Genomic DNA, 24,107 nt, shown 5'->3' on the forward strand with positions numbered 1-24,107 from the left:
TCATTAAGGCCCAGCCAAAGAAAAAAGCTATCCCATAGCTGTTTAAAATGGATATTAGGTCCCTACATGAGCAAGCACTGGGTGCAAAACCATATTCTACACAATTTTTTAAAAGGTAGACAGTATTCACACAGTCTAATGACTGAGTAGGGGCAAGTTTCAGTAATCAATGGTCAAATGTTCTTCATTGTGACGAATCTGCAGACTTCATCATCTCACTTAACATCCACCCTACTAAACAATACAAATTACAAAAAAGTTCTCTATACTTTATCTGGAAAGTATACTTGATGTTTATCATGGCTATTGCTTTGTTTCAGAAGAACAGAAAGCACTGTATTTTAATTATATGAATTGTGCCAGACTGACTTGCTGGGTTCCTCAAAGCTAAACTCTAAAATCTTAAAAGCAAGTAAAGGGCTCTTTAGATCCATGAAATAGATCTTTCCTACCTGACCAAATACAATTTGACAAATTTAAAAAGATAACATGTTAATCACATCCTGCCTAATTGTCTGGGGAAAAGGAATAGTCACATAGTAATCAACTGGACATGGAAAGAAAGCTAATTTCTAGTCAGTCAAATAATATTTTTGAATGGAAGCATTTTTTCTGGCTCTCATTAAAAAGCATTTTGTGTATCCCCCACACACACACACCGCTTTCTAACAATCACACTACCAAACAAGAATTAGAAGTAAAAAAAAGTTATTCGAAGGAACATAAATCTTAAAAGGTATATTCTACCTCTTGCACATTCTTCTACAGAAGGTATAAACCATTCATCTTAGAAAAAATTTAAAGGAATTACCCAGGGCCGAAACCGGTTTGGCTCAGTGGTAGAGCATTGGTCTGCAGACTAAAAGGTCCCAGGTTCGATTCCAGGCAGGGGCATGTACATTGGTTGTGGGCACATCCCCGGTAGCGGGTGTGGAAGAGGCAGCTAGTCGATGTTTCTCTCTCATCAACATTTCTAGCTCTCTATCTCTCTCCCTTCCTCTCTGTAAAGGAATTACCCATTAGACCAACAACAACAACAAAAAATCTAGGGGGCCTGAGAGTAGTACAGTTAGAAACTTAATAAGATATACAGAGATAAACCCTCCAATGGGCTATGTAAGTACATATAAGAAAAGGGGACTTACACAGCATATGCTGGCATTGACTACCGTGCAACTGCATAAAGGAGTAGTGCTCCCCTACACACATTACTCATCCATGCTATGTTGCTTGTCCTGACCTTTCGATTTAATTGAATCCACCAGAACCTATTACATTCAGTCTGGTTGCATAAGATTATGACAGTCATTAATGAGCTAAATTTGTAAGTGCACTGAAGATAAACTGCCTGCATAAGAAGGGCTTTTCCCTTTTGTTCCCCTGCTGTTTATTGCAATGGAAACTAGAATACCAATATTTTTAGGACTTTACTAAACGTATAATGCTGCCTTTTTCCCATATTTGAAGCAATCCAGGTTTGAAGCTTGCCGATTACTTAAGCCTACCCATAAATCAATACTAATTTGGTAAAATTTAAATTGCAATTTTCCAAATAATGCAACAGACTGATCCAATTTTACTCTCCTCTTTCAAGGGAAAAAAAAAAAAAAGCTCAACTACAAATTTATCTCAGGAATGATCGCTAAGGCAAGTGTACAATAAACATTTATTTTTATTTGTTCTTTTTCCCCCACCCATTTTTTTATCCAAAAAAAAAAAACAACCAGACTGTAAAACTTAGATCATACAAATGTCAGGAGCTCTTGCAAATAGATTGCTTGCTTGACATAAAAATGTTTGACTATCCTTTTAAAGTTTCCAAACTCCTCTCCCTTCACATGAGCAGGCTTTTACATTTACTACTGCCTGTGTTTGGAGTAAAGAAAGTAGGGTTTTATAGATGAGAGGTGGATAGGACAGTTTTGGGCCAGATAGATTTAAAACAAATACTAAAAACTAGATCCTCTTAAAAGGTAGTAAGGATGAAATCTCACTACTCTTGGAACACCATTTCTTTCTTTCTTTCTTTTTTTTAAAGTCACACAAGTACACTTGAAAAATATAAGTTACATAGCAATGATTGCACAAACTTTATGCCTGGAAAAGATGCTCACAAGCTGTAGGAAGAGTGAAAACTCAAAGTAAATTTTATGCAACTGGTGTCAATGATAATTTTAAAATATAAAGGTATTGTCACTTGAGGAAAAGAAAGATCATTTCAACAATTTCACTTAGAGGAGCCGGGTGTTGAGTAGACCACGCTAAAACTAAATTACTGCACATGTATATATATCACAAAACTTAAGTGTGATGTATTCGCCACTCGGAGGATACTAGTCATGAATCAGAAAGATTATTTAACAAGTCTCCAGTTCTTAAGATGATTTATCCCAGCACCCTAAATGATAACATTCTCTACTGAAATCAGACAAAAAGGCAGTAAAATATGGCTGAGCACATATGTTCCGCACAGTAGTTATGAGTTGCTCAAAGGAGTGGAGCTCTAAAATTTATTTTGATTTTCTTAAACTCACTCACTTGTGACCAATCTCATGTGCAATGGTAAAAGCTGAACCCAGGCCAATGTCTTCATTAATGCTGCAGCTCCTTTCAGGCTCACACATTCCAGCCACAGAGGCCAAGCCTGAATAAACAGAAGGAGACACAAAGGGTCAAGCCAAGGTGTTTCAGTCTTAAAAAGCCCATACTTATAAATGCCTGGATTCTTTTTAATAACCTCCATGCACAGAAGGAGCAGTTGGCAAAAGGTTAACTTTCTAGTCATTTGCAAAATCACAGGGGGGAGTTTCACTTTGCCGGCTAGACATTAATATTTTTTGAACTGCAGTCAGTGCTGGAAAATGTCTAGACTAGGGGTTAGATTTATAAATTTTACTTCTGGTAACTTGGGACCACCTAGTAACTTGAGCCAGAAGAGGGAATTCAAGAAAGCATTTCTATTTTAACATTCTTTAGGCGGTAGAAAGCAAAATATATCCACATTATTTTTCTAAAGAGATCTGTTTAAGTTTAGTGGGTTCATAAAAATATACAAGCAACTTTTTAGTTACCAAAAGAAAAAAAAAAGGGAATCCCAAATGGTTTTCTAAAATGACATTTTTATAAAAAAAAAAAAATGAATGATTCAAAAGAGAAAAAGGAGAAATGTTAAAGACAGGAGGTTGTTGAAATTAGTCCTGATACTAATGCAACAATTTAAGTGTTTTAATGGTAGGAAAGTCATTCACATATCCAATTTAGTTCTCCCCTCTCCCATCCCCCTTCGATGTCATAGAATTATATTAATAAAGAAAAATTACGGTGTTAATTCACTGGTTCTAGTGAAATGTTATGTTACTCAAAGTATTCTTCCTTTAGGGATGTTAGTATGTAAAAGCTTAAATTATTTACTTCCAAATGAATATCAGGCTCTGTGAATTGGTATGCAACTTTAAAACAGTGCTTAGAAAAAAATCATTTTTGTATAGAAGATAAAATGTCATGGGTTGTAAGAAAACAGATGCCAAATCATACTTACCACACATAGGGGCGAAATTATTTATAAGAACTTGAAGGAAAACCAGGAAAGACTCTTTATATGTTAATAGTCTACTATCATCAGCCAAATATTAATAATTATCTTCCCAACAAAAGTGATTTGAATCCAATTCAATAAATATTTACCGAGTGCAATAAACAAAGTTCTGTGCTGGTATAATTCCCCCAGTTGCTCTGATTTGGAATAGTAAAAGCCATTCAATTCATACTTTTACTGAGGAGAAAGCTCTAGAAATTGTTTCTCTGGATCTTCTAATAGGAAATATCCACATAATAACCACATTGGAGCAGAGAGGAGGTTAGTGATGGATTTGTTAATAGACTGTTTACTTTTCTTACTGTTTTATGTGGAAGAGGCAGCAGTTGGGGAAGGGGTTAATTTCTGTTTCACAGAGTTATAAACACTAGTGTTACCCTTGTCCTGCCCTTCCATTCACTTAAAAGTCTTAGGACCTGAAGAAGAGGATGTGAAAAGAGGGACTCCACTGAGAGAAAGAGAAACAGAGAGAGCAAACAAACAAACAGACAAACAAAAAGTTTGCAGTATATTAAATGGCTTCAAGCTATTGGGTTCAAGGTCCATGATATGGGATAAAAACGCCACTCAAAACCCTGTTTCAAGCTTTATAAAATTTGGTTTAAAAATATGTATATATTAATAAGAATAATTATTATTAAATTAACATTTCTTACATTTCCCAGAATATATTATTCCATGGGCTAGCTTTTTTTGTTGTTGTTGTTTGATATGTGCCATATGCTGCATTTTTCATTGAGAATTTTCAGTGACTCCCCGAGGTGTATTTGTAAGCACTGCTCTTTACCTCTGCATCTGATATAAAACCATTAACTCTACTAAAAGGACAACTTAAGAAAGAATATATTCTGGAAATAACTACTACTTGTTGAAGATATAAAGGTAAATCTTAACTAAAATGAAAGATTGATTTAAATGCTACTGCATTTTCACAACCCCCCACTATTTTCTGTATTCCTATAAAAAATCGAAGCTGTCAAAGTTCTTATGTGTGATTGTGTTAATAGGGGTTTGATTACTATTTGGGTCATTTAGATTTCCTTAGTTTGATGGCCACAGTTTGCACCCTTAAGTCTACTACTTAGTTAGGTTCAAAAATGGTCATCAGAAGTACTCAGTAAGCAAGAGCATATACAAGCATCAGCACAAAACCAACATGAAAGTCACTAGCATGGCCATTCAAAAAGAAAAAACCTGCTTACTTCTGTACTGATACTGTATTTCCCACAAAAGGTCAATACGTGTGTGGGTGTGTGTGTGTGTGTATATATACACATATATAGTTTATTCAGTTTTCACTATGAGACAGTATAAAAATAATTCAGAATGATTTAAATTTTGAAAAATTTATATTGAGCTTGAAAATGCATTGGCCTGTATTGATTCTAGAAATTAGTAAACTATAAAAATTTGAACATATTATTTTGAAAAATATAAAAGGAGAGGGGGTAGGAAAAGACCTCAAATTTACTTTAATAAAAATTACAATAAAAGTTCTAAGCAGTGTTATTACTGGGACAGTGTTCTCCAATGTCCCAATGAAGAATGTATCTCAATGTAAACAATCTCTCTTCAAAAAGCAGAACAGGATGTGTATACACATACATACATACATTCTGGCTTGTACCTTCTTTGAGGCTTAGTGTCTACTGTACTTAGAGTTGACTAAGCACTTAGTAAATGCTTGCAGAATTTGAAAAATAATAGAAAAAGTAAGTTAAACAGTATAATCTCCACATTAAATAATAACAGCTGTTCATTTTTATACTACTTCTTTACTAAATACCTTTATATTTTCTTACTTAAATGATTTTAAGAACATCCCGTAGCAGAAGGACAGACACTACTTCTACTTTATAGATAAAGAAATTGAAGGACAAAGAGCTAAATAAACTAGAAGAGGCAATGCACTGAAACTATCAAAACCAGGTGTTCATTTCCGGTTCAGGATCCCTTCCGTTGGATGACATTGGTCTTGTTAACCTAAACTACTACAAATGAAATCTTTCTGATGAGAGATCTTCCTGTATTATACTTTTTAACTAGAAAACTTCTCCACTGTAATACTCATCCTTCGCTAATTGAGATTTCTTCTTTAGCCATAAATCCCGAGGGAAATGAGGTAGGAGAAGACTGGAAGGCAGGTAAAATCATCAAGAGAAATTTTAATCTCCGAAGAGATGATTCACTAAACACCCCAGGAAGTTGGATAATACTTTTTTCCCCACTCCTATTTTAATTTGATCTTAAAACATTCTTATGAGGCGCAAAGAAGTAGATTTTAAAATTATTCCTTGACAGGTAAAAAGATTGAGATTTGTCATGGAGAAACTAGAGAATTCACCTTCAGTTGCTTAACTTCTGAGTCTGTTAAAAGTCTCCTGACACTAAAAAATTATCATAAAAATGTCCCCATTTCTTAAAATAACTCTATTTGCTTAAAATTTATTTTACTTGAAGTTAATGTAGTTAACTTTTACCAGTATGAAGTTAAGATCTGCAACAAAATGTGATTTTTTTCAATTCTAGATTATTACAAAAATTATTTTTTAAAAACAAATGATTTGGGGACACACAAGAAATATAATTGTATCCTCTCTGCTACTATCTGTAATATTTTACAACGTTGCTCTTTTTCGTTCAGATACTAAAAATTTCCAATAATATCTTAATATATGGGGATATACTATTTCCATCAAATTGCACCACCACCCCCAAAAAAATTAAAAATAAATACTACTGTCAATGCTTCTTCCTTAAGAATCTCCAAAGTGGTTTCTGCCTTTCCTTTCCTCGCCTGAAATTTAAAGATGCTGGTTGCTTTTATTTGCTCTCAAATTCCTTGGTTTTATTTTTGGAAAATACGTTACATGAAAATGAGTGGCAACTTCTGATTTATCATTATTGTTTGATGATTTTTAATCATCTCCTAAATTGTTTTTAATCATCACTCTTCTTGTTTCCTAGTAGGCGGCATATCCACAAAGATTAGGTTTAACAATTTATAGGAGTCATTTCAGATGTGTCAGAACGGAAAATGACCAAATTAATAATAAAGAGCAAAGACCCTGGACCAAAGAGACAATTTGAACTCTCCTCCTTTTATCAAATACTTACCCAGTGTTCCGCAGGGCATATTTTTATAAGTGCAGATATCATATCTATAGAGGAGAAGAAGAAAAAAAGAGATGAAATTTGTAATCTGATCAAATTTTTAAAATAGTTTCATATATTCATCACATTTTTTTTTCTTGGAGCTTTGGTTGTCAGACCACAATCATTGCGATTATGAGCAGCCAGCTGCAGTGTTGGCATTTTCAGCACTCTGGGGGACACCGCTGGCTGCTCTACACTCACAGCCTCTGGCTGCCAGCCAGCAGGACACCTGCCAGCAAGAAAGAAAGGTTCAAGTGGATTTTTGTAATTACAAGTTCCGAAAAGGCATCTACCTTACTGTCTTGAAGCTAGACTAGCTTGTCTGCAGATTGCTACCGTTTCTACAAAAAGGGAACAGGTAGTTTTTTTTTAATTCCCAATCTTTTTTGAACCTGCTGGAATATTTTCTTATTATAGCCACAGACAGTAGTTTATACTTCTGAGCTGCAAGCACCATTTGGTGTTCATTCAACTTGAACAGGGGTTCTTATTGAATTAAATAAAAACCAGAGCAAGAAAGCAATGGAAACAAAATAGATATCACACACTTTTCCTTGTTGTATGCCAGCAATTTTGCGTGGCTAAAATGCAAATAGTTTAAGAGATTTTATAAACAGCTAAATAAATAGCTCACTAGGAAGCTTTCCTAATGTCGCTGAGACTTATTCTGATGCTGTGTCGCATTGTAACGCAATAAATATGATGTTCATAAAGTAACGTTGCATATTTTTAAAAGGATACATTTAGAATGCTAAATCAATATTGATGTAAACATTTATTTTTAAGCATTTTAAAAATATTCTTACAAACTTATTTTTAAAATAAAATACATGTTTCAAAGTGAGAATAAAAACTAAACTTTAAAAGACTGAATATTTTATGTCTCTAATTTTAGGCTAGAAGTACAAAGCTTTTTAGTTAAAAAATAAAATTTCACAGACTGCAGGAAAATCCATGTTGTAAAAAGTTCTTATTTATTGTATGTAATGGTTAGTCCACACTACTGGGGGAACGTGTTAGTAATTAATCCCTTAGTCACCTCATCTTCATCTTGTTCAAACTCTACAAATGTCTCCTTACATGTGATTTTGTATAACTTTTCTACTTTGACCATTCACACACTCATCGTCTCTCTTCTCTTGTACCCGGTAAACCAATAGATTGTGGTATCTGGTACACCCTTGACTGTAAGATATAGAGAGGGCACTTGTACGTAGCAAAGCACCAGAAAGTATAATCTGGGTGTCAAAAACCATTTATCTTATGATCATTCTGTGTAAATGCCTATGATGTTACATAGACACAACCCATACCAGCAGTCTTCAAGGAAATGTAAACAAAGACTTTTCATAAAGGGTAATGCAGATAAAAGTGTTTGAGCAGAACCTATTTCCAAATCCTCAGCTTCCACGTGTGCTTTTCCCAAAACAGAACTGCCTGAGAATGCACCTGCAAGCCATCAATTTACCTTTCGTCTTTTGCCTTTCACAGCTGCCCTGATTCTATTTTACAAAAAAAAAAAGAAAAAAAAGCATACTTCTCACCCATCCCAGTCCTCATTGTGGTATATTGCTCTTGGGTGTACAAGTCTCCGGAGCATAATGCAAAGGAATAATTCAAGAATTCATGGATCCCAGGGCATAATCTCTTACAAAGCAAGAAAATTGAAGGGTGCAATGCTTATTTCATCCTGGCAAGACTCTATTTATTTATACCTGTCTGTCTGATTGCTTATAAGCCTGTCTATATATCCCTCTCACAATCAGAATTCAGATGTGAAATTATCATGGAGTGTTTTAGCCTATTCATTTGAACTGAAAAATAAAGCCATGCTTGTTATTGACAGACAATAAGTCTCACTTACCTAAGTAGTTTGGCAGTGAGGACTGACTTAGGCAATCAGATTACATGGTGAACATTTTTTTATGATTCAATGAAATAGGCAACTCCAAAGTTGTGACAACGTTTATTTAAGGTACATATACATCATATCATATGTTTTTAACTTAGTCTCTGTAGCTACTAAAGCTTATGATTAAATAAGTATTTTTAGATATCAACTTTATAATGTGCAAAGTGGTACATCATTTTTCAAAATTATATTAGGAGTCAAATAAAACAAAATGTTTGAAGATCACAGAAAAATACAACTTGTATTTCCACCTCATAGCCGTCTTCTCACCTCCTCGTATTGCGCTCATGCTGCCTACAGCGTTTATGTTACACTTCTGATGAATATTATTTCATTCTGTCATGACTGGCCAAAATACCTGCACAAAGGCTAAAGCCATCAACAAATAATGCAGACTAACGTGTCTTAGACTAAAGTAATTCTATTTGCGTTTTCCTCAGTTTTCCCCAATCCTCTGATTTACTTGCAGAATTCTCTACAGGATGTTCTATAGGGAAAAGCCAGGCCATTCCTTTTTGGCTTTTGCAAATTCCATTCACACTGTATCCTTCTGTATCCTATATTCAGAGAAAGCAATTATTGCTTTCTATGCATTACCTTTAATACCAAGCACCGAACAGCAACATTTTTACGTTCATTCGTTCATACGTGGTTTTGCTGAGCACCTATTGCATGCCCAGGTTTAGAGCCTACACGTAGATGGATAAGTAAGTTGGTTGTGTTCTATTTGGGAAAAGACATATAAGCAGGTGAGTTACAAAATATTGTGGAAAGATGATTAAATAAATGTAAAAAAGTTAAGCTTACACACAATAGAGTCAATACTCACTAGCTATTATAAGGATGATTATTGTTATAGTCAAGTTATATACAAAATGCTATGGAAATACAAAGGAAGGAGTGGTTACACAACAGCAAACTAGGAAACAGATTCATTTAGGACATAACATAGATTTTTTTAAGACTCAGATAAAATAAAAAAAGGAAAGGTATTCCATGCAGGGAACGGAATAATCGAAGTAGCAGAGTCTGGAAAGGGTAAGGTGTATGCAGGGAATTATGAGAAGTCCAAAGAGGCTGAAACATTGACTATACAGAGTCAATTATCAGAAAATTAACTGAGAGAGTTGGTTCTGGGGGGACAAATTACTAAGTACTTTGAATGCCAAACCAGATTTGTGTTTTTCTTCCGGCAAAAACTTAGGAAATAGTTTGCAAAATAGGGGGGAAAATGTTTAAGTATATTTATATGAGTATGTATATAAGTTTGTGAAGTCTGAGAGAATTATGGTGGGTACCTACGAAAGAGGTGGGAGAGTAGGGAGAATATAATGGTTTTTATTCTATTGTATACATTTCTATATAACCAGTATTTAGTCAGAATGTGTTTTAGCTATACCTGTCTCTGACTATCAACACACACACAATATAAATTGACTAAAATTAGACTAATGAATGTTTAATAAATATTGAAAATATGTTTTTCATTAAAGAAAGAAATTAGTGGTTTTCAGACTGGCCAAAAGATTTTAGAGGCATGCCCCCATTCTGCATGAATCAGACAAGGATCCACCAAACTTTGTAGGCTGCACACTTAGGTAAAGCTCCAAGATTGTCTTGTGTGTCTACTCATTGATTTGGAGAATCCTGGTGCCAGATGACAAATACAAGAGGAACAGATTCTTTTTTTCTTTTCTTTTTTTTTCTGCCCACTCTCCACACCCTTGAAGCAAATCAATCTCTAAAAAATCTTGACCAACCCAAATGTGGCAGGTGCTCTGAAAATTAGGCTGGCTACAAAGTGATAAAAAGTGATAGAAAAGCTGAAATATAATTTTTAAAATGTTCTCTGCTTTCTGAATTTTGATAGAAAAACAACCTATCACTATGGTACTTGTTTTGTTTCTTCTACTTGAAAGAATAATAAAGGCTTTCAGGCAGATAAAAAAAGAACTAAGAAACATGATCTTAGGGAATCCACACAAAGATAGGTGCCTAAAGGAAATCAGGGCTCTGCTTTTGGATGAGATGACTACACACATTGTCATTCCCTTACCCTTAATTCATAATGTAGAACTGGCTGACTAAGATCAAAACCACAGAGGTTGGTTGAATATCTGTTAGTACAGCACTGGTACACTTTTCTGCTGTACTTTCAGCTCTAATTTCCTAATCATTTTTGGTTAGGCATGACTAACAAAAGAAACTGACCAAAACGTATAATTAAATTCCATTTTAAGGTCTGCAAAATATAGCACTACCTTACAATGATGAAATACCTGGATGGTTTCTTAAAACCTTTTCCAAAAAATACATTCCATTCTTATGTAAGAGAAACAGTCATTACAACGAATCATTCCTTTCAGTGATTTAGTTTTAAAACAGAATGAATCAAAAATCTAAACTTTGAGACTCATTGTTTAACAGTGAGTCACAGACTTACTTCCAAACAGAATGTCCTAGGTCCTGTGCTGTCTCATTTGTACTCTTAGAGGTGGTGGTAAAAGCCAAGTGATGTTGACACAGCAATTTTCTGCTTTTCTTTTTGACATGCACTGAGGCACCGGAATTATGAAACTTACTGCAGTTATAAAAATAATTGTAATAAAATAATACAGAAAAAAATTTATTTAGCCTAACATATGCAAGAGAGCCCACTTCCTAGCTATCCCACCTCAAATCCACATCCTTCTTGCATACAAAATAAATTCATTCCATCCCAACAACCTTAACTCATCCCAATAAACTTAATTCAACCCACAGAAGTCTTCACTCATTGCAGAATTAACTCTAAAGTCGAGAGTCTCCTCTAAGTATCATCTAAATTAGATATGGGTGATTTAGGTACAGTTCATTATGAAGCAAAATTCCTTTTTTATCAGTGATCCTGTAAAATCAGAAAAGCTATGTACTTCCAAAATACAATGGTGGGACAAACATAGGATGGACATTCTCATTCCAAAGAGAAGAAATCAAAAAAAGAAAGAGGTAATGGATCCAAGTAAATCCAAAACCTAGCATAGCAAATTCCACTAGATCTTAGTTCTCTGGAATAATCCTCTTTGGTTGATGCTCTGCCCTCTGGACCGACTGAGGTAGCAGCATCTCCACATGACTTTGTGGGTAGCCCGCTCCTTCAGTGTGGCAGCATACTGTCCACATGGCTCTCCAAGGACACACTCTCTGGGCCTGTGGTGAGAGTAGTAGCCCTGATGATCTCTGAATTGCCTTTGGGGCCCTGCTTTCTTCTACTTGAAAGTATAATGTATGTTCACAGCCTTCCTTTATTCCCTCCTATTTTCTCTCTTCTAGTCCCAGTTGGCTGTGTTTCTCCTGGTATAATTCCATCTCTATGGATGGTTCTGCTCAGATGGCTGATTATTTCTACAGTTCATACCCACACTGATCTCCTTATCAAATACAGTCAATCAGCCACACCCTTAGTGTTCAATTCCAACATACTTCCTCATTTTTTGCAATATGAACAAGCTGAGATTTTCCAACTCTTTAAGTTCCAGTTCTTTATGCTCAACATTCTCTCTTTCAATCCAGTTCTTCTTTTCACACTTTACTATAAGCAGTCAGGAAAAACCAACACTTTGCTTAGGAATCTCCTTCAGCTCAATATCCAGTTTCATCGCTCACAAGTTCACTCTTCTACAAAACATTAGAACATGGACATAATTGAGCTAAGTTCTTTGCCAGTTAATAAGAACCACTTTTTCTCCATTTTACAAAAAATAAGAGAAATATTCCTAGTTTCTAACTGAGACATCACCAACCTGACCTTTATCACCCATATTTCTACCAACATTTTGTTCATGATTACTTGTGTATTCTATACGAAGATGGAAGCTTTCTCTAAAGCTCTACTCTTTTCTCTCTGAACTTTCACCAGAATTGCTTTTTTAAAAATATATATTTTTTATTGATTTCAGAGAGGAAGGAAGAGTGAGAGAGAGAGGTAGAAACATCAATGATGAGAGAGAATCATTGATCAGCAGCCTCCTGCACGCCCACAGTGAGGATTGAGTCTGCAACCCAAGCACATGCCCTGACCAGGAATCAAACCATGACTTCCTGGTTCATAGGTCAGTGCTCAACCATTGAGCTACGCCAGCCCCGGCCAGAATATACCTTCATAGAAAGTACCTTCATAGAAATCATGGCTTCCTTCTAGAATGCAGTTCGAAATTCTTCCAGCCTCTACTCCTTATCAAGTTCCAAAACTTCCCATTTTTAAGTACTTGTTACAGCAGTACCCCACTCTTCAGTACCAATTGCTGAATTAGTCAGCTTTGGGATTCTATAACAAAATACCATAGGTTGGTTGGCTCAAACCACAAACATCTATTTCTTGAGGAAGTCCAAGATCAACATGCTGACAGATTTGGTGTCTGGTAACGGGCCTCTTCCTGAAACAATTTAAAGATTATCATTCATATTGTGGGTATCTCACCCAGCCCACTTGTCTAGCCTTAAGTCTACCTCTGTTTCTCTCTGCATACTCAAGCCATATTTGCCTTCTTTCAATTCCTGAATGTACCACGTTTCATCTCATCTCATTAACTTTGACCTTGCTATTCCCTCCATCTGAAACACTTTTCTACCAACTCCACTCTCTTTGCTAGGTCACATACTACTCTTTGCACTGGTCAATGCACTTTCTCAAAGAAGTCTTCCCTGACTCGATGAGGTTCCCCTAAGAAATACTTGTTGAGCTCCCTAACATTTCCCTTCATAGCTCTTATCAGACTGGTAATTTCATGTATGTATCTTTCCCACTAGATTGCAAATTATTTGACATTAGGGACTGGTCTATTTTGTACACTCCTGTATTTCAGGACCCAGTACAATGCCTAGAGCACAGTAGGTGTTCAGTGTCATTTCCCAATACCTCTGTCAACAACAGTAAGAAAGCTATTTTAAAAGCATCAAAACTCAGTTAGATAATGAAGTTCCTGTCCGTCAGGAAAGCAAAAATGATTTAAAGGTAGATTTAATAATGGAATATGCTGGTTTCATGCAAAATTTATATACTAGCAGATTCATTCTTATTCACAGACTTAAAAATTAAACCAGTTTTTAAGCAATTATTTACTGAAAGCTTATCATGTGCTGGCATAAGGAATAACATAAACAAGGCTAACATAACCCCTTATCTTAAGAAGCTTAGAAACTTTTCTAAGATCAGTAAAGGTTTCATCGGGCATTACCAAAAAGAGAAAATGTTTTCACACTTTTACACCACTGGAGTACAATTAATTGGACTGAACTTTGGTCATTTTACCGTTATTTTTGTATCGTCCTTTTCCTTTGTTCTTTCACATGAAGTGGATAATTTTCCTCAGTGTAGATATATTCATCCTCTTAATTTCAACCCTACTTACAACTTCCTAATATATATCCTAAGTATCTCTTGTTGAGATTAATGCAAATAGTATTTATTAACTGCACTTTATAGAGAGCGTATTGTTCCTAAGAGGATGAGATAAAGGAGGAAGTGGAGGAGGAGGAAAGCACTGACAAAAAAACAATGTCTATGAGAGTTTAAATAGGTTTCTGATCCCTGGGGAATTTATATTTCTCATTATAAAATTATTAAATGGCCTTCAGATTATGATGAAGTTTGAAAAAAGTGTTGATTATGCTAACTTGCATACTCATTGTCAGCTATATTTTTCATTGTAAATTAACAATGAGTGGGACATTTTTATTTCTTATTATTAGTTTCAAGAGTTTGGTTTGTTTTTTAAATATCTTTTAAAATAAATGTGCATGCTGACAAAAATAAGGTTTTGAAATCTCCAAGTAAGGGACAGGTTCTAGAGTACATTAAATTCACCTAATTAATCAATCCCAACCTGAGAGATATATGTCTCCTTTAGGGAGTAAATAACAAACCATGTATTTTTAATATTAAAATTACAGCACTTAGAACAAAGATACATACAATTTTTTAATAAAAATAGTTGATTTTTTTAAGAAATAAAATAATTAAGTTTGTTGCTTAAGAAACAAATTACTTCCCTATAAAAAAAATATAACTTTCTCTAGCATTATGTTTAGTGTATTTTCTATTTAACATCAACATGTAATGGAAATGCTTTATAAAGAGTAAAAAATTTTTTGTTTTTTTATGTTATTTATAATAAAAGGACAATTTATAGAAGGAACTTTACTACACCTAAAAATTTTTTCTAAATTTTTACTATAGCATCTTTTTAGTTTTACAGAACATGCAGACCACAACAGCTCTTTGCCTTCAAATAAAATACACAGCCTATTTTGTCTTCTTGCTCAAAAACCTCAAAACCAAAGAAGCTATTTAAAGGAAAAGCATAATATACATGTAGAGCATTGCTCAACAAGGAGAAGAATTTTTCTATTGTTAGTATATAGGTCCTTTAAACCTAGCCACAAGCAACCAATGCTATGGCTTTGTTAGGCAAGTATGTTGGTAGCTGATTTGCAAAGATAAATAATTTTTATTTATGGTCAGACAAACTACTTAAGAACATTGATTTTGAAATTTTTGCATTTTTAAAATGCACACCAAGGAACTCCTGTTAAGAGAAAACATCACCACACGACTTTATCATTTGAAGATATAGATGTAAAGCTAAAATCTTAAAATAATATATTTAAATTACAACATAATCATTTCTCTTTTTATTGATATTTACCACAAAATCAATGAACAAACAACAGCTGTCAATTGTCTTCTAAAGCATGGTCTAACTAAGAGAAAGCAGAAAAAGAGGTCATATTGACTCTTCTTCCGATTTAATGGAGCATCGCACTATAATGTCTTATTAACAGAATTGACTATAACTCCAATTACATTAACTCTATCAAGTCAACTAGCCACATTTCCATAGGACTGATCATAATCAGAATTTATTAATCAACTGTTAATTTTTCTCAGTCAGAAAAGAAAAGAATTTTTCAATTCTTTAGTACCTAATGAGCTACTAAAGTGATAAATGTCTCAAATGCCTTTTGAGTAGTTTGATGTTACCAACAGGATCTATAGTATAACAAAAGACTTCACATGTCTCATAGTCACTTATTCTAACATTTTAAGTGTAAAATTTTCTTATATCTAATCTAAATCCTTCATGCTACAGGTTGATTACTTTTTGTTTGACATTCAGTGAAGATTAAGAACATCTGTTCTCCATCCTTTATGCATAAATTAAATACCTCTTCTCTTCTCTAGAATAATAATAATCTCTACTACTTAACATTTTTTCATTTAGGTTTCTTTTTCAACCCTTTAATCATCTTTGTGGTCCTCCTCTGAACTTTCTCCAAGTTCACCATGTCCTTCTTAGTGGTGGAGCCCAGAACTCAAAACAATGCTTTCATAAGGCTCTGACCAGTGGCAAGTACAATGAGAAAATTATCAAGTTCCCTACATTCTTGATTCTTATTTATGTGACCTTGTGTTGTGTTTGCTTTAACCACAACATTGTACATTGTTAACTCATACTAATCTTATTATTCCCTTACTGCTAAGGGGATTTCCAACTTTACTTAAATAGTCAGTTACTCATTTTTTGGATTTTTGCTATTTTTCCTCCCTAACCATACTGCATTATATTTGTCCCCTACTATACTTCTTCATTTTCCTATTTCTGCCCAATATTACAATTTGCAAAATTATTTTAGTCTACAAAAATTATTTGAGCCTGGCTGGTTTGGCTCAGTGTTTGAGCGTCAACCTATGAACCAGGAGCTCATGATTCAATTCATGGACAAGGTATATGCCAGGGTTGCAGGCTCGATCCCCAGTAGGAGGCATGAAGGAGGCGGTCAATCAATGATTCTCTCTGATCATTGATGTTTCTATCTTTTTGTCTCCCTTCTTCTCTCTCTCTAAAATCAATAGAAGCATTTTTTTAAAAAAATATAATAATATAATAATAAGGTGAGCCCTATATGGTATAGCTCAGTTGGTTGGGGCATTATCCTGTACACCAAAGGACTATGGGTTCGATTACTGGTCAGGGCACAACTTAGATTGAGTATTAGATCTCTGGTCAGGGTGAGACAGGAGGTTATCAATAGATGTTCCTCTCTCACATTGTTAATCCTTTCTTTCTTTCTCTCTCTCTCTCTCTCTCTCTCTCCTCTCTCTCTCTCTCTCTCTCTCTCTCTCTCTCTCTCTCTCTCTCTCTCTCTCTCTCTCTCTCCCTCCTTCCCTCCCTCCCTCCCTCCCTCCCTCCTTCCCTCTTTCCCTCCCTCCCTCCCTCCCTCCCTCCCTCCCTCCCTCCCTATTTTTCACGCTAAAAAATAAAATCAATAAACATATCCTAGGACAAGGATTAATAATAATGTGATATAAGGCATTGATGCCTCTTATATTTTTCTCCCATTTCAATTGCCAATAATTTATTAAGAATATTAGAACACTTTGTCACTACATTAAAAAAAAACTGAGTGCCAGAATTTATCACCCTCTGAAAAGGTGTGATTATGATTGTGGAGGCCTGGCTAAATTTGCTCCATCACTCTCAGGTCCCAGCCCAACACAAAACATCTCCAGGATCAGAGGGTATAAGGTATGAATAACCAAAATGCTTCCAAAACTTCATGGTCTCAAAGAGCTAGATCAAAATTTCTCCAATATATTGACCAGTTTTGGTTTTTTGTGTGTGTTTTTTTTTGGGGGGGGGGGGAGGGGGGTTGCAGAAAACAATGGAAAGCTTGGAGGATCACAGTATATTATAACTCTTTGGGTTACCTCGCTCTACTAGGTCTTCTATTCTGTTTATAACCAAACAAGATTTGTTTGAGTAAGTTTACTGATGAATATTAAAAAAAAAAAAGCATTTTAATAATAACCTGATTATATGTAGAGCTATACCAGATAAAATACTAAGGATGTTAAAACTGATCTGGTTTTCACTGTGTGGGAAGTAGATATTTAAACATTATTAACATGGAAGTATATACAGCCAGACAAAATCTATCAAGTCATCTATTGCTATCACACAGACATGAATTATAGATCAAACATAGTTCTTCAAGAGTCAATGCTCTTAAGAGATGGAAGACAAGGATCAGGACTTAACTGCCATGGAGAAAACAAAGTAATCATGGTGTTCTATGCTCCCCATGCACAAAACTGTTCCAGCTAGCTTTTAAAAATATCTAGTGACGTCTAATATCGCTCTGTACAAAGTATAGAAGCAAAAGATGTTTGTAAGTTACAAAGTTCTATTGTCTAATGGTATCCAAAAGAGGAATTGAGAATGATTAAATATATTAGAAAGATGGGCATACAGTCAGTGGTTTAAATCAGTGAAATTATTATCCACAAAAGAAGCAAATAAAAGAGAATGTCTAAAGTGGGCAAATAAAAAAATTGTCATAAAACCGTATTATTTAGAAATAGAGATGAATTCTAAGAAATAGCATCAAGGAAGGGATTGGGAAAGAGACTGTTGCTTATTACCCTAATAATACATTATTTTGGTGTTTTTAAAAAAAATCCTGTTCTTTGCAAGGTTGATTAAAACACAATCTATGGCCAAAGGAATTTAGAATAGATTAGATGACAACAATAGAAATAAATATTAATATAAAGCAGAGTATTCAATAATCATAGGAAGCTATTAATGGTTTTTCTCAGTTTAAAAATGTACAGGAGTTTCTAGGTACACTATATGTAATTGCTATTCTTTTATAATCCATTTGTGTATATATGAAACTTAGGATCTCTCCTTTTTTATAGTTGGTGTAATTTTTATTACATGGGACATCATGGAAAACAGGATATCATTATATGTTAATAATAGTAACATTGGAAATGGAAAAGCAGTACATATATTTAATAACTACCTATGTTTCTATAGAAATTATACTGGGACATCCTTAACTTGGAGCAGAATATATATAATACAATGGTTCTCCAATTTTATCCTGCATCAGAATTACCCAGAGGACTTGTTAAAACGGATTGCTTAACTCAAACCCCACAGCTTCTGATTCAGCAGGTCTGCAGCAGGGTCCAATAATTTGTATTTCTAATAACTTTCCAGTTAATGCACAGGCTTCTAGTCCAGCAGTCAAACTCTGAGAGGCATTTATAGAGAAATTTTAAAAGTTCAAGTTCACTGCAATATTGTTTTTTGGAATACATAACATGTGTATGTTTAATATACTTATGGTTCTTCAAAAACACCAGTCAGTTTTAACTGAGAGGCCAATTTGTGAACTGAATACATAAAATGTGTATGCTTAATAGATCTATGGTTCTTCAAAAAGACAGTTTTAAATCAGAGGCCAATGTATGAACTGTAAAGAAAGAGATCAAAAGAAATTAGTGCCAGGGAGAAAATAGCAGCAATTCCTTTTATGTAGAAGACTCATCTTTTTTTTTTTTTAATTCTTTATTGTTTCAAGTATTACATATGAATCCCTTTTCCCCCATTGACCTCTCCCTGCTCATTTCCACCCCCACCCCCAGCATATGCCCTCACTCCTCCCAGTGACTGCATTGATGGGTTATGCTTAGATATGCATACAAGTCTTTTGGTTGATCTCTCACTGCCCCCTACTCCTGTATCCTCTCAGCTCCACCCTACCCCCACCCCACCCCCTGGAAACATAGGATCTCTTATCTTGACTCCACTTCCAATTAAAAAGTAGGGTAACACTGCTATGGTCAGTTGAAGAATGCTGTCTTTCAAATAATCTTAGTGATAATAAGTAGTTTGAATTTTACTACTTCTCATAGCCTGAAAGACTCTAAATGATCTGGCTTTGCCTGCCTCTCCAGTACTAGTATGTTCCTTCTCATTCACCATGAAATGACCACAATGACCTACTTTCCCAAACACGCAAGTCTTATTTCAACCTGAGGATTTTTCTCTAGATCTTCAAATGAATGATTGAAACTTACTTCATTGGTATATATCTGCATTCCATAATCAGTGCCATAGTAATAACAGGCTTACCATTATATTTTTATCTGCAATGCATGTAGTGGCCTAAAACATTGTTTGTATTAAAGAAATGGCTTAAAATGCATGACATTTGTATAAAGTGTTAACGGTCCCCATAGAAATTTTCCCACTTAGACCTCAGAACAACCATCATGGTGTAAGAAACAAAAAGTATTATTTTCATTCTATGCTTGAGTAAACTGAGATTTACAGAAGTTAAATAACTTACCTAAAACCATATGGTTAGTGAGTGGGATTCTAATCCACCAGTTTTGAAAAATAGCATATTGCCCTTATCATTCGTTGAAGGTAAGAAAACGAAAACTTTTACTGTTGAAAGGGAGGAAATCTGAAAATTCTTGTCCCCGGTGTTTGAATCACTATGGAGCACTGTGTAAACATGAACTTTCATTATTCTTTAGTTACTAGTTAATAAGATGACTATGATATGTCTCACTGTCCTTTTTGAACTAGTTTCAAATGCAATCTTAATAACCTCTCCCAAACATGTTCTAATTTTCTTGCCCTTTATCTCTTCCACATCTTTTTATACAAATGTGACTAATGCAAGATTCACCTCATCCAGGAAGCATTTTCTGCCGACTCCTCTGTTGATCTCTTTGAACTCCAGCTCCACTTAAACTATTAATTAATTAATTAATTAATTAATTACATATTACTCTATAATTTTTCACTGCAGAGTCAACGATTTCTACTATTTCTGTATCCTTCTTAACAAGGTTCCAGCACTGATTCTAGTTCTAGAATCATCCCACCCCTCACCTTCTTGAATAACCTGTTTTCTCAGCTTTAAAATGGTGAGAATAATAGTAGCTACAGCTCCTAAAATTGTGGATAAACTTGGGTACATCATATATACAGTACATATTAACAAAATTTTAATAAAATGTTATCAATGCTTTAATTATTGCTTTTATTAATATGAATAAATATTGGTGAACTGAGTAGATTAATCCCTCCCAGTAGTTAAAGGGAATTGGTCTTTTGCAATTATGTTTCATAATACTAGCAACATCTTTTTCTTTCATCTCTTTATTAAAATTAATCGCAAATTCCAGATTGCACATCAGTAAACTGCATAACTTAGAAATAACAATAACTCTTTTACTAAAGATTATGAAGCAATTAACAATATCCTACTTTCTGTAGATTTCCACTTAATTAAAGTCATAAAGCAGACAGTGAAAGATGGCATTTGCAGAATTATAACATGACTAATCGCAAGCTGGGAACCTCCTCACAGTTTATTCAGGATGTTCAACAGGGCTCTCCTTGGAGGTTGCTAACTAAGAAGCTATTAGCCTAATGTAGTTAGGATAAATGAAGTGTCAGGAAAGGTTTTGCGGCAAGTATGAAGGCCTATTTGGCTGGTAAATTTTCCCCATCTGCCAATTTAAAGAGTCCCCAACCTTTCTTCCAAAAACACTATTCTTTTAGTCTATGAGCACTGTAAAAGTAGTCAACTTTTAAAACGAATAGTTATAAATCAAATTTGAAATCCCCAAAGTGCTCTTGCTGTTTGTTGGCCAAATCTAGTATATCTTCTAATTTTTTCCTCTCGCTCCTTGCCACTTACATTGCTTCCAAGACTAAAAATTTTTCTAAGCAAAAAGTCTGATGGCCATTCTTGTGGATTCATCATAATCCAAGGGTGTGTAGCAATGTGATGTGGTGATGTTCTGTCACAAACTCATCATAATTGATGTGACTATCAACATGAGAAAAATGTGAAAATGAATCATTGTGTGAATACTTTTAAAATGTGATGACAATAATATGTTAAAACTGTACAAAGGCAAGGCAATAATCCAAGGTGGAGACTTTTTTTAGACATGATTGTACTCTCACCAAGGAATCATTATGGCAAAAAGAAAATTGAACTGTGAGACCCACATCTGGTATTACTGAACCAAGAAAAAAAAAAAGTTTGACCAAAGTAAAGACAGTCTTTTTCTCACTCAAATCAAATTCCTTCTCCAAATCCATCTTCAGCTGTCATGGCTCTTAGCCACTTAAGTTCCAAAATAGTGACCACTTTCAGATAAAACACAAAGCCACCTTGAATAAATAGAATTGGATTTTACTCTACCCAGGGGAAATGGTAAAACAAAGAGTAAACAAGAGAAATCAAACACCCTCTCTAAAGTTTGGCCAGGGTTCTATTTTAATTCGTTAATATTATCAGCATCATTTTAATTAAATTTTTAGAGTTTGTGTTAGTATTATAATAGGACTAAGAATGTGTTTGGTAAAATTAATAATGTACTCTTCAGGTATGACATTATTTCAGAAAATATGTCTAGAATGCATAATTGCTGTCATAACGTTGGATTAGATTTCTTAATTGTTTATTTTTTAAATTGCTTCCTTCCACCTCCTAATTTTATTGTTGATTCCTCACTCCTGCTATAACACAAGAACACACACATTCATATAGTAAACTGATGTGAAAAAATCATTCATAGTAGGGGATTTTTTTTTTTTTTATACCAGGGCTCTTCCTTTTAGTAGGTATATTTTTAGCTTACACTTAAGTGATTAAAAATTTACACCATTTCAGGTTTTGTCAATGTATTTCATGCATTCAAGTCATCAATAGAGTTATTTAGCAAGCTTGACAATCAGAAAAATACAAAGAATCACAAAAATATTTGATTGAAGACACAGATGTACCTAATAATAACCCACTAAAATATTATCAGTCACAAATATTTTATCTTGAAAACAAAACATGTTTGCAGGTCTCTTGCTAACTAGCTATCCTCAAAAGAAGGAGACCGGGTCTCGTCACATAGGAGAACTGCCTGCCTCCCGTTAGTGGTTGTGGTGTAACACTTAAGACTCTACGATCTGATCAGATGAAAACTGCTATTCCTTCCCTCTTTGTGCATCTCCAAAAGCATCTTCCCTGAGAATGGGAGACATGTGATGTGAAAGGAGGAGCCAAACACCAGGACCCCAACTCCCAGGACCCAGACAGCAGCTGGCGAGCCCCAAGGAGCCATGCTTTCCAGCTCTTGTTTTTGAGAAAATATTTTGCACCTCTTCTTGTTCAGCATTTAATATCTTTTGTTTATATGCTTTTTCATCGCTGCCAAGGAACCCCTCTGCGTATGTCTCTTCAAATTAATTCAAGCCAATGGACACCATAGGAACATTTATCACTTTGTTCAAACTCTATCTTGCTGGGAAAGTGGAATTTATTAGGGATTTTAAGTTCCAACTAAATATTGTTGCAGCTGCTCCCTGAAGTTTTAGGGTATGTTAAAATTGTGTGTTTCGGAGAATGAACATTGAAGGTGTTCCGCTCTCTACCTCTGTTTTCCTTCCATATCTCAATTCACTTTTATTTAGCTTTTTATTTTAAATGAAGATACCGCCTATTTTTCAGGAGTGATAAGATTCATAAAGAAATAGCCTCTAGAGCAGACTGACATCCGCGAACTGGTTTTGGCATAGAGTTTGCTGTGGGATGTGAAGGAGTGAAGGTAAAGAAGTTGAGGGTCAAACAAATAATAAAAGCATCCTTAATAAAATGCATTGCACTTAAAACTTGTATAAATGATTGCATGTGTTATAATTATTTGGGAATTAATTGGGTAATATGAATTTGTAAAGAATAAATGAAATTGTGAATTTTAAGGCAGTATTATATTTGTAATTCAAAAGTGTTCTTATTTCATTCACACATTAAGAGTTTGCCATTACATGCCAAAACTGGTTTGGCTCAGTGGATAGAGCATCGGTCTGCAGACTCTGGGGTCCCGGGTTCAATTCCAGTCAAGGGCATGTATATTGGTTGCAGGCACAACCCCAGTGTGTGTGTGTGTGGGTGGGGGTTGCAGGAGGCATCTGGTTGATGTATCTCTCTCATCGATGTTTCTAGCTCTCTATCCCTCTCCCTTCCTCTCTGTAAAATAATCAATAAAATATATATATTTTTAAAAAGAGTTTGCCATTACAAAGCACTATGACCTAGGTCCCTTAATAGCATTAGGTCCTTTAATCCAGAGACCTAAGAAAAATGGTGAACGTTGTGATAGTTCAGAGAAGAAAATACACTCTTGAAGCAACTCCAAATGTATCTATTTCATTTATAGAAGTTGCTAAAATATACCCTTAATGCTTTGTCTCTTTTATAAAATGTCTCACATTTTTAATGTCTCATACTATGCTCTAAATTGAGCTTTTAGAAAGTGTTGATCTTATCATCTCTCTACCATGTAGGCTCTCCTAAGAACTTAGTTAATCCTACGGATCCTCAACAACGACTTGTAACTAAAGAGTATAATGTATTTAACCAAGTACAGTGGCATCAATCTGTTATGGGACCATCTAGAAATGATTCAGGAGGCCCATAAAACATGAATCTCATCGAGAAAAAGTGGAAGCTGGCATCAAAAACAAAAGCTACAGGCTAGAGAGGAAAAAAAATTTAGTAAGAACAAGATGGCTTAAAATAGTTTAT

General features: G+C 34.7%; 1 protein-coding gene across 5 annotated transcripts in view; it reads right to left on the minus strand.

Annotated features, from left to right (window-relative positions):
• Positions 1 to 24,107, minus strand: part of ADAMTS6 (ADAM metallopeptidase with thrombospondin type 1 motif 6) — a 186,750-nt gene that overhangs the window by 113,585 nt on the left and 49,058 nt on the right. For all 5 annotated transcript variants that reach the window (XR_014794870.1, XR_014794871.1, XM_084882164.1 and 2 more), the window contains exons 8-9: positions 6,713 to 6,756; positions 2,539 to 2,644 (exon numbers count right to left, since the gene is read on the minus strand). Coding sequence is in view for 3 of the 5 variants with exons in the window: in XM_084882164.1 (XP_084738290.1) it covers positions 2,539 to 2,644; positions 6,713 to 6,756 (150 nt within the window). In the remaining 2 variants the exon portion in view is untranslated. The remainder of the gene's footprint in view (positions 1 to 2,538; positions 2,645 to 6,712; positions 6,757 to 24,107) is intronic.

This window comes from Pipistrellus hanaki (assembly GCF_964339955.1).
Source record: "Pipistrellus hanaki genome assembly, chromosome: 4".
NCBI lineage: Eukaryota > Metazoa > Chordata > Mammalia > Chiroptera > Vespertilionidae > Pipistrellus > Pipistrellus hanaki.